Here is an 11,207-nt window from a genome sequence, read left to right on the forward strand (position 1 = left end):
CCAAATACCGTTCATCAATTTCTGGCCCTCGGCTTGTGTTTGGTGGGGAGCAGGCCCCGGTGGAATTGTGTTCTCGGATGCACTATACCACGACTCACGCGGGCGTGGTTGCAGTGCTAGCCACCCCGTTGGAGATACCATTGGATGTGACCTGGCGCTTGGCAGCCGATTGGGATGCGTCCTGTGAAATCAGTTGATATCAGTTATATCCAGACATCGGATCTGACAAGTTTCACACGATACGCGATGATGCGCATTTCGTTACGTGGGCTAGCGCCGCTTCGTGATATACTTTGACTATCTTGTTTGCACTTACGTCCAATGAATCGATGCTCCGCTTGTGGCCGCTTGTGTCGGACTTCTTAATGACCTTCTTCTTCGGCCGAAGGGGCTTCTTCTCTCCGGGTTGGAAAACATCATCCGGCAGGTCGAAACTGGCAATGATCATCAGCATAAGATTTGCTTGTGTAGTGCATGAGACACTTACTTGCGAACATGAGTGATAGCCACATCCATGACCCCGGGCTGATATCCAGGCCATGTGGTGCAAAGAGACTTGAACAGCTGGGCATCGGATGAGATATCCAATGACCGTGAGGCACCTTCACAGGTCAGCGAGTTCACAGGTGAGGCGCATTTGACGTACCTGGTTCGAGTGGTTTCAGCTCCAGCCCAATATAGTACGTTGCCGTATACATGACTCGAGTGTCCTCGGCAGCTTTCTCTTCCGTAGCCGGAATCTCTTTATTTTCCGCACCGTTTTGCGCAGCAGCTTCGTGGGCCGCATCCTTAGTCTCATCAGTGGTCTCGGTTTTGATTTCCCTATCCTGGTACTTAGTAGAGCCAGTCTTGACTGCCTCAATTTCCTCCTCGGAAGAAACCTTGTGTACCCTCTCGAAACCTTTAGGGAATGGATGGGCGACGGCAATTGTAGCCTTCCTGTCAAGGGCACCGACGAGGTGGCGGATTTTAGATTCCACAAGACCAGACCACACCGACTCTGCTTCCTTGGTTCGGCTGGAAGCCGTAATGCTGAGGTAGTATTTGTAGTCCTGAGTGAAGAACGTGTGCCGTTTGAACAAATCATTCCAGTTGAGCTGCTTCATGAAAATCTTATCCACAATGTCACCGCCCCTCTGTAACTCTCGAAGAATCACAGTCTTGGTTGACACGGAAACATTGTGAGTAGCGCACATGGAGGGATAGGCAGGCGTGATAATGGGCATCAAATGGAACCGATCACCGTTGTAGATCTATACTGACATCAGTTACTCACCTCGCCACGCATCGTTACTTTTCTCGGAGAAGCTTTACCTTAGGGTTCCACACTTTCATTTGGAGAGGGCCATCTTCAATTGGCTTCAGTAAGACGGGCTGAGGCCAGGCCCACTTTGTCATGATCCGGAAGAATTTGCCAACAATGACTGAGCCGGTGGCTTGAGGGTATAGTTGACACACTCGTGCGACAAGCATTGCCCAAGCAACGCCACCTGGGAATCCCACAACATTGGCATAAATCGCTCGCTCTAATCAGAAGAGGTGATATTAGCGCAACAAGAAATATAGTCTGAGACCATGGACATGGGCACTTACGCTGTGCCCACAGCTTAATGGCGCGCAAGGCCAGGCGGAAGGTTTTTTGCTGAGGTACAAGCTCCAGAATCTGGTCGGTCACACGGGTTCCATTGAGCGACCGAACTTCCTTTTCATCCAAGCCTCGCAGATAATCATTGTTTTTTAGGTCGAGACTCATAGGCACGGATGGTACGATCAGGCGCGCGAATATCAGATCGATGCTAATGCCCGACAGCTCCATCTTTATGATTGGGACGAACGCATCGGGGACTGGTGTCATTTTCTCGATTGCTCCAGGTGGAGCCATCTGTTCAAGGACAAGGGGGAATTCAGCAAAGAAATCGTCGATGACGACATGCTTGGGTCCGACCACCAGCGTATCAATATCCGAACCTATTGACAAAAGGCATCAATATCCCTGATCTTAGCTCTGACAGGCAAATTCGGCCAAACCAACCTGGCCCATAAACACCAAGGCGGTAACTGCCGTATGTGAGAATCTTCCCTCCAGCTGCCTCCACGGCTGCAGGGGAGAGACCCTTCTTGCGGCTGACAACTTTGACAAACTCGATGGCGACACGCTGAAGAAGTTGAAGGACTTGTTGTCTAGGGTGCACAAGCAAAGTCAGCATCTTTCTGAAGCAGCTTCAGCCAAACCTGAGAGGATCCGTCTCACCTCCGTTCGGTCTCCGCCGGACTTTCGAAGTTATTCTGCGCCTTCAGCTCGGAAATCAGATCATCGTTGGCGGTAAGCTCATCTGGAGTAGGAAGGGCGGTGGAAATCGGAGGAGTGACTCCCCACTGCCTGGCTGGTGGTGCTGTCATGTTGGCTCTTTCGTCTGTCGAGTGTTACAGGATAAAGCGGTTGCGCCGAATAGGCGCTGGGTAGGCAGGCAGGCGACTAGATACGGAATAGGCGCGAAAAGTGAAGGAAAGACTTTACAAATTGTGGAATAGGAAATCACCAGCTATGATGAAAGGAATATCTTAGAGCGTGGTAGTGACAATATGAAAGGGGGAGGATTAAAAGGGAAGGTAAGGAAAAGTGGCTGGAATTGTAACAGCTGCTTTGATCGATTCGGAGTTGGAAATGAGGAGGCGCTTGAAGGTTTATCGCCGGCCACCAGATCAGCAGCTGATTCAGCATTCCAGCCCCATCACGTGCGTGTGGATGATGGTTGATTGCGGGAAAGCACAATCCAATTCACTGGGAAGTTCGGTTACAGGTTCACGACAGTCTGTTTGAATACTAACTTATTACTTGCTGCTTGGATCCACCTTAATCATTACTAGTGCCCTCCCAAGGTCATAGACTTGAGCTTCTCCCCCAATGTTTCTCTGACAGAAGAGGTTTCCCCGTGAAAAAATTCATTCAACTTCTTGTCCAACCAGCCGAGATCATCCTTACTCAATCCCGGACCACCAGCCCAATCTGTTGAGATATGCCTTAGATTAAAGCCTCAGTCAGGTTGTAGGACAAAACTTACGACCCCAAATCGAGGGGAAAATGCCGAGAGCACCAAGTCCCGGTGCCATACAGGCAACCTCATACTCCGAATCCTCGGGCCTGTGCGGTTGGCTATGAGTTTCTGCCTCAAGATAACACACGCAGCACGACACACTTACGGGAAGTATAGGTCGGTTCTTCCAGGCAAGACCAAGACTTTTGCTCTGATAGAAGCCATGGCCTTCTCGAAATCCCCGTTGTATGGCTCTTGATCTGCCACATTTCCATTCTGCCATGTTTGCAGCATTGTCAGGAGATTGGCTGGGTCTAAAATGCAGGTCCTATCAACGAAGGGTCCTCGGTGCATGCATTCGCGCGTCGCTAGGCTGACCTTTCGAGAGCGCCCAGCTCTCCCAGAAGCTCACCATGAAATCCTCTAGATCTTTGTATCCGAGGACGCTTTCATATAGCTTTTCCCGGTAGAATGCTTGTGAAAATCCCCTTTCACAGAGAGCACGTCAGAATGTCTCCCGCTCCAGACAAAGATTATTCTTACCAGCCAGCATAGCCCCTACCAAAAGCCTTCAGCCCGATTTGTTTCTCTCTCTCGCTCCATGTTCTATCAGACTGACCGGCTTCGAGAACACCGGCATTTCCAGACCCCGCTGAAGAAATGTGCTTCGCTGCGAGTAGTGCACTTTTCACGCCCTCAAGGAATACCTGGTTATGGAGCGACGTCCTGGCTGAACCACAAAATGGCACCACTAAATCCATAAACTCGGGATACTGTGTCGCCCACTGGAAGCTTTGCGCGGCTCCCATTGACCATCCAAGCACTGCACGTAAATGAGGGATGCCTAGATGCTGGGTCACTAGCATATGCTGAGCGCGAACGTTGTCGTAGATGGAGCATTTTGGGAAGGGCCCTTGAATGGGATAATTGGATGGCGATGTTGACTGGCCGTTCCCGAAGAGTGCGGGGATGATTATGTAGTATTTATTGGGGTTAAGGGTTTTGTCCTCTCCGATCAACCAGAGATTGTCGGAGATCTCTGTGTATATCAGCGTAAGTGCACGACTACCTTGTAAGTTGTAAATCAAGTTACATACGGCCTGAGAACCAGGAGGGGTAAACAATGGCGGGCGACTTGGGATCTCCAAACGTCTTGAATGCGATGTAGGCGTCGACCAGCTTCTCCCCGCTCTGAAGCTCCCAATCTCCCAGCTTGAAGGTCTCGTAATCGTTCTTCGTCATCATTTCGAATGAAGAACTATAGAATCTGAGAGGGGAGACTTGCTCGTAGAACAATCACTGGTGCTGATGCTGAAGTGATGGCGATGGGATAGATGGGGAACGAGGGGTCGGTCTGCGAGCCTTGCCTTGCCATGTTTGCCTTTTGTCTTCCTCTTATCGAAGCACCCGATACAGCCGTGTTCCCTGCTTGCTTCTCAGCCGTGCGGGGTTTTATATTCAGCTACGGTTGATGATAACTTGATAAGCCTCCCAATGCTCCCCTGACTTTCCGTCCCGCCGCGGGGCTATTTATTCGGGACGCTTACAAACGGGAGATGCGGCACGGATAACTTATCGACAGTGGGACTTTAATGCCACGCTATATCTTTGCTCTCAACATTCTGGAGTGGCGTGGAAATATGAGCACACTTGTGACACGTCATTGTGGAAATATGGCTCGGTCCTAGCACGGCAACCACACGCCAGATTGAAATCCCGCCCTGTCCTTCGGCTGTCCATTCTCAAGCCCAGTCCCAATGTACCACCGTGTCTCATCAATCACTTTGTGCCACTCTCTGAAGCCGAAATATCATCTTGCGTAAGTCAATAACCCAGACTGGACAGTCTCCATACCCAATGATCGAGCACCACCAGCAGCTTGCTTTACTAACGCATGCCTAGTGTCCCAAAGAGAATTCCCTGTCCCTACATCCGAGCAAGTTGTCCTCCTCGATCCTTTTCTCACTCTTCGAATATGGTCCAAAATCACGACGATTTCGAGAAAGTTCAGGCATCTCGGCCGGACTTCAATCGGGACATCCCCGTCACTTTTTCGAAGCCTCCCAAGCCCGATTGGAAGGAGGGAGACGGAGGCAACGATGGAGGCGAGAGTCTGAAGAAGAACCATGTGCAAATTGACCCGTACGAGGAAGGGCGCCCCGTGGCTTCTAATTACAAACTTCTCATCTCCGGGATGGTCCCCAGACCCATTGCGCTCATCAGCACGAAGTCCAAGGATGGGAAGACAGCCAATCTTGCCCCGTTCAGTTACTCACAGGTTATCAACCATGATCCTCCACTCTTTATTGTGGGCTTTGTTGGCTCCCTTGACAAGGCGAAAGATACCCTGAAGAATCTGGCGGAGACCGAGGAATGTGTGATCAATATCATTTCGGAGCACTTCGTGGAAGCGGCCAATGCGACTGCCATCAATGCTCCCTATGGCGTATCGGAATGGGAGGTCTCGGGATTACACCAAGAGCCCAGTACCATTGTCAAACCAGCTCGGGTCAAAGAGTCCATCATGTCCATTGAAGGGAAGCTTGTCGAGACCAAGGAGTTTGAAAGCCGAACGACCCCGGGGAAGAAGTCCAGTGTCCTCGCGATCATTGAAGGTGTCCGGTTCTGGGTTCGAGATGATGCCATCAATGAGGATAAGAGTATTGTCGATCTCAAGGTTCTCAAGCCCATCAGTCGCCTGGGGGGCATTTCATACGGGCGGACTACGGATGCGTTTGAGATCCCTAGACCGCATTTCTAGATAATATGGAAAGTAAAGTCCAGTGACTTAGGTGGGAGATGTAAAGGTTCCTCGGGTGATGCTTATTGTTATAGCAGCTAGAGGCATGATAGAATGATCGATAGAATTTTTCACAATAGAGAGGGTACGGTGGTCATATGAGTTGAGGAAATCGCGTTGCAAGTTCAGTCCCAAAGATGTGAGTAAAGTCGAACGGCATTCATTGTTGACTGCCTGCGACGTGTTCTAAAGTTAGCGGATGGGAAGGGAAATGAATCAGTGGGGAACGAAAGAGAGCCGACCGAGGAAGTGTTTTGTATGGAATCCGCCCGAGGTGGATCTGCTCGGGTCAACTAAAGCTCGTCCCCCCCCCATACGGAGAACAGCTGGAGCACAGTTTCAGTGCCCGTGTCCACTTTCAAATTCCCCCAGACTCCAACCGCGGAGAGTCCAGACCTTCATCAGACTTCCAGGCGATCATATCTCAGCGTCGAAACTGATCTTCGCTACCCCAGCAACCTCAGGGATAAAGAGGTGACAGAATAAAAGTTGCCTCTATCTTACACAACACACACACACTATCTTTACAGGGCGAAATGACAGGATACTGTGGTGGCCAAGTCCCGTAATGAGGCTGTAAGGGAACTAAATACTTGATAGTCACATGGGCTACAAATCCATCGAAGGCGGGACCAGTCCAATTTTCTTTTCCCCTTTCGTTTCGGTCTTCTTTTCTTCGGCTTGCTTCTGCCGTCCTTCCATAGGGTCTAGCACAGAGACCTCCCTCGTTCCTATGAGTAATTCCAATCAGATATTTCCGTCCAACTTTCGATTTCAATACCTAGCCGGATCGACCGGCTCAAGTTGCTTGATTTGGGATTGTGTTCAAGCGTCACAAGAGGAACCGGTGTCGAATTCATTGAATCACTACAAAGCGGTCAGGCTAGAATCGCTTGGGCTGCCATTCATTCTTGGGGTGGCTTTCTTTTCCGACGCCGCCTCTTTAAGGCAGAAAAGCAGATAAAAAGAACAGGAGCCACAATTGGACTAGTTAGTCCAAGCTGGGGGGGACTACTCCGTACCTAAGCTGCAGTGGCTCTTCTCAACCCAACAACGACTCAGACAGTCATCGCCCGTTGGAGGTCCCCGGGAGGGCATGACCAGGGAGGAACCTCGTACTAACTACTAAGTTAAGTTTCCAACACTACTCCGTAGTCGCTCCTCCCATGAACGATTCGCATTTGTTGTTATCGACTGAAAGAGCACTCGATCCTGCCTCCTCTCGTTAATCTCGGCCACTCGCCCGCTTGGGCTCCTGCGATGAACTTGCACCAGTCACATTCGAAATAGCGCCTGTCCATGGATGTTCCCTTCCGTTCAGTGCTTTCGTCCAGGAATCTCCCTCTTTGTCCCTCTCCGTGACTTCTATACTCCCGGTCTACGATCCCCCTGCGCATCATCTGCGGGTACGATCGATCGCCATAGAGCTTTCAGAATAAACCATCAGGTGCCCAATGTGTCGTGACGCCGGATGACCACTTGCTCGCAATGAGCCATATTTCTTCTCAGAAGAACGGCGGTAATAATGTTCCCCCTCCGCGACAAATTCGCTTTGTGTCGACAGACGGTCAACCTCAGACAAAGCGGCGGCGTGTCAACGCGGCGTAAGTCCTACTGCAAACTGCTTAGTTCTATCCTCTCTTACTGGCTGGAAATTATTCACTGACGGGTGGCTGGGATACCCTTAAGGTGCTTAACATGTCGCAAGCGCAAGATACGATGCTCGGGTGAACAACCAGGTGAGAAGGAGCCAAGATCCTTGAGGCTGTAACCCACCACTAACAGGTCGCATTTGGGTATGTAAGTGTGCAAGACTTGCTCCGACTACAATCATGTATGCCAAGGGTACAGCGAGCCAACAACACATGCCCGATCACAATCTGATTCCAGTGCTCGAGCCGCGACAGTCGCACCTTTATCGATCTCTAGCGAGAATACTTCGCGCGTGGCTCTGAAAGTCGAAACTCGTTCCCCAGATCCTCCCGGTCGAGCTACCGTGCCTCCTGTCGAACGCAATGACAGGCCTGTAGCGGAGCCCATACCGTCGGAAGTGAAAGAGGCCTCATCTGTCAGAGACATATCTTCCCAAACAACGAAAGAGCCTGAGCAGCAGACCTTAGCAGAAAGTCCAGAGAGCAGTATGTGATAGATAGTTCCAACCGTGATTCATAAATGGTGATTGCTCGGTGCTTACCATGTCTCATCTGTCTAGGTCGCACTTCTCTAAGTTCAAGCGCTCGCACACATGTCCCTTATTTCAGGTATTTTGGGCCAACCGCTATAGTTCCCGGCTTCAAGCAGATGGTTTGAATCCCACCAATAAAGGGCGCTGGAATGGTCGCGATACTGATTTTGTGCTTGCAGGTTGTCCAAGTCAGAGGTTCTCGCAAGAGCAATGCCTCATTATCATCAGGTCTGCATAATTTCGTTTGCCATACGCTTTTGTGTGCCACAAGATACTGGCCGCTCACGTACTAATACTGCACATACAGAGTCCCTATCACCATTACGAAGTCCCAGATTTCCCAATCATGGCATCAACAATGTGAGCGGTATGCCTGATACCCGCGACAGCCGTGACTACAACACTATTCCGTTCTATGATCGCGATGATACCCTTCCTGTTAGCAATCTCGTGATGCATCTTTGCGATCTGTTTTTCGTGCATCTAGGGTGCAGCTTTCCTTTTCTACAACGAGACAGGTTTCTACGCGACCTGAAAGACAAGAAGGTCGATACAATGCTGGTGGACGCGATCTGTGCGTTATCTGCTCGTTTTTCTCTCCATCCGCTCCTGAGTCCGCCTCAGGCACCTTCGATAGATGGATCCGAACCAGCAGTGGATATGAAGAAATCAAACCGCGGTCGGCCATTCGCTCATAGAGCGATGAGTGCTCTGGTCGATTCACTCTCTTGTCCTACTATCTCCGTTGTGCAAGCATGCCTCTTACTAGCTTACGAGGAATTCGGATCGAATCATGATAGCGGTCTCTGGATGTACTTGGGAATATCCATCAGGATGGCGCAGGATCTTGGGATGCAGAAAGTCCAGGGTCTGGAATACAATTATGGTCAGAGTGGGGTAACTCCAAATGCTGTGCTGACTGGACAAGCTGGAAAGTTGAGAGACGATCAGTATGATGAACCGCAACCTTCCCCAACACTAAGGGGCCAGCCGCGCGACGCGGAAGGTCGACGTGCTTCGGAACGTGAACGAGTGGATTCTTTTTGGAGCATTTTCTTTCTCGATCGAGTGATCTCATCTGGTACCGGAAGGCCTGTTACCTTGCGTGATGAAGAGATTGAACTCTGTTTCCCTCTTCAATCCGAATCCAGGCTGCCGAATGGTTGGCCTGCACCATTCCCTCCACTTATCCGCATCATTCACTTGTACGGCAGAGTGACAGACCTCATCAATGGGATTCAGGATGTCAAGCATGTAACATCGGACACACTGAAGGTGCTGGCCGGCATGGAAAGCGACCTGACAGGTAATGATATCTCAGACTCGAGTTTTCACCACGCAACAGCTAATCATGGTTATGAACCAGGAATATACCAACGCCTATCACCCAGGCTCCACTTCAACGCCGCAAACTTTCAAGCATATGTCAAGGCGAAAGAAGGAACAAATTTCATACTTTTACATTTCGTATGCTTGGCCTCCTTTCCCATGAGAACTCCTATTGACACAGACCAGTGGTTTCATACCCTGATAGTCTTGCTGCATCAGCCGACGCTCCTTCATTCATTTGGAGGGACAATTCAGCATCTATATCCGAACAGCCGGGAATTGTCGATGTCCTCAGCCAAAACCATTGCTGACATCCTCTCTTTTTCAGAGCTTGTTGACGGAAAGAGTTTTATTGGCAATCCTTTCACGAGCCAGCCGATGTACATTGCTGCATGCGCTTTTCTGATGGAAAGTGCTTATTACTCCTCGCCATCATCGAGGTCGTGTTCGCCTCCCATCCAACCGCTTCTGACAAACCAATCCAGTGGATTTGTAATGCCCAGCATGGATCCGGCCACCGGCTCTGAACGAAAACCTACCGCTAAGCACATTCTTCTCGCATCCGCTGCGAAAGAGAATTACCAGAGATGTTACAAAGCATTGAAGGCGCTTGAGACCTATTGGGAAGGTACAAGGTACATTCTAACGGTCTTAGACCAAAAGGCCAAAGGGATCGTGGATCCACTTTTGTATACTGTGGAAGAGATGGAAAGTACTGCTGGGCTATCTTCTGTCCAGCCACTCGCGGCACAACCGTGGCGACGGACGCAATCGTCTGATGATACGGTGGGTGCTGACCCATCAGCCCCGGGCTCAGATACACCAGCAGAAGGAAGGCGGTCGCCCAAAATAGATCCGAGTCAAGGTAGGGTTCATCACTTGCTTCTCCCTACCTCAGTGTGAGCTGACTGTCTTCGAGCTATTGGATGGGCTCTTACTGGTGCGACAAATTCTTCGCAGCCGAATCTAAGCCTTCTTTATCAGATGCCTGCACAGACAGAACCTATCCCGGAAAAGCCGACATATTCATCTCAATATAGCCATAGCTACCCCCATATACTTGTTCAACCTGATGGTGGTGGGACTTCGTACTCATACTCACAGGCCACAGAGTCATCCCGGAGCACAAAAGCGACTCCGGGGCCATCAATGGCCTCTACAACTGCGCAATATTCACACCTGGCATCCTCCGGCAGAGTTACCACTTCTGATGCTAACCTTCTCCTTGGTTTGAATACGACTTATCCCGGTTCGACCTCCCGTCTACCTAATTCACGGTCGGCTTTCAATCATCAAATGCCTTCTGCTGCATGTGGGCTTGAGGGTCACGCCCAAGTCTATAATTATAACATCCCTTCTACTGTGAGTGACGCTCATACAGGGAGCGGGCACCTAATTGCGCACAGCGTTGGACTGCATTCTGATGCCGAACCTCATGCTGGAAATGTGTTTATCGAGAGCCAAGACGTTGATATGGCTATGCTCCAGCAAAATGATCAGCTTCCCTTCGCGTTCAGCGGTGAGATACTTCCATGGCTTGAATATCTTCCACAGGACGTCCTCAATTACTTTGGCGATAATCAGAATTATCCGGGCATGCTGAGTCCGGATGACGAAACCCCTCGACCACATTAGCCTGTTATCGTACCATACGATCCCTACGATGTCTATACCCGTTTACACACGGTCTGGCCTGTTTCTACCCACTTCAGAGATTAAGATTCGATTCCGTTATAAATACCACAACAAGAAAGATTGCTATGGAGCAGGTATAGGGTTCGAATAGGCGCTTATACTTCTCCTTGTATGGTCTGTATATCTTCAGCGACAAGCATTGAATACCAGCATATGACCTGTT

At 50.1% G+C, this 11,207-nt stretch overlaps 4 protein-coding genes across 4 annotated transcripts; 2 read left to right on the forward strand and 2 right to left on the reverse strand.

Moving 5' to 3' along the window:
- Positions 1–232: 232 nt before the first annotated feature.
- BO72DRAFT_375304 (polynucleotide adenylyltransferase) lies at positions 233–2,400 on the reverse strand (the record flags this gene model as incomplete). Its single annotated transcript, XM_040941172.1, has 7 exons — positions 233–434; positions 488–602; positions 647–1,253; positions 1,315–1,526; positions 1,594–1,968; positions 2,033–2,181; positions 2,252–2,400. 7 exons carry the CDS (start codon positions 2,398–2,400, stop codon positions 233–235), a joined length of 1,809 nt encoding a protein of 602 aa, XP_040802367.1.
- Positions 2,401–2,823: 423 nt separating this feature from the next.
- On the reverse strand, positions 2,824–4,277 carry BO72DRAFT_426703 (homoserine acetyltransferase family protein; the record flags this gene model as incomplete). The annotated part of the gene is made up of 6 exons (XM_040942955.1): positions 2,824–3,007; positions 3,063–3,142; positions 3,202–3,349; positions 3,414–3,523; positions 3,579–4,074; positions 4,133–4,277. 6 exons carry the CDS (start codon positions 4,275–4,277, stop codon positions 2,865–2,867), a joined length of 1,122 nt encoding a protein of 373 aa, XP_040802368.1. The 3' UTR covers positions 2,824–2,864.
- A 391-nt stretch (positions 4,278–4,668) lies between these two features.
- Positions 4,669–5,952, forward strand: BO72DRAFT_447023 (flavin reductase family protein). The gene is made up of 2 exons (XM_040944436.1): positions 4,669–4,854; positions 4,938–5,952. The coding sequence occupies exon 2, from the start codon at positions 5,011–5,013 to the stop codon at positions 5,794–5,796; it is 786 nt and encodes a 261-aa protein (XP_040802369.1). The 5' UTR covers positions 4,669–4,854; positions 4,938–5,010; the 3' UTR covers positions 5,797–5,952.
- Positions 5,953–7,323: 1,371 nt separating this feature from the next.
- BO72DRAFT_467665 (putative C6 transcription factor) lies at positions 7,324–10,984 on the forward strand (the record flags this gene model as incomplete). The annotated part of the gene is made up of 9 exons (XM_040946850.1): positions 7,324–7,439; positions 7,525–7,574; positions 7,641–7,973; positions 8,048–8,139; positions 8,200–8,248; positions 8,292–9,326; positions 9,387–9,487; positions 9,536–10,214; positions 10,269–10,984. 9 exons carry the CDS (start codon positions 7,324–7,326, stop codon positions 10,982–10,984), a joined length of 3,171 nt encoding a protein of 1,056 aa, XP_040802370.1.
- Positions 10,985–11,207: the final 223 nt, after the last annotated feature.

Source organism: Aspergillus fijiensis (genome assembly GCF_003184825.1).
Source record: "Aspergillus fijiensis CBS 313.89 unplaced genomic scaffold BO72scaffold_17, whole genome shotgun sequence".
NCBI classification, from domain to species: domain Eukaryota; kingdom Fungi; phylum Ascomycota; class Eurotiomycetes; order Eurotiales; family Aspergillaceae; genus Aspergillus; species Aspergillus fijiensis.

Excerpts from the sequence above, each read along its gene's own strand:
- BO72DRAFT_447023 (XM_040944436.1), top strand. The coding sequence starts at position 5,011 with ATGGTCCAAAATCACGACGATTTCGAGAAAGTTCAGGCATCTCGGCCG.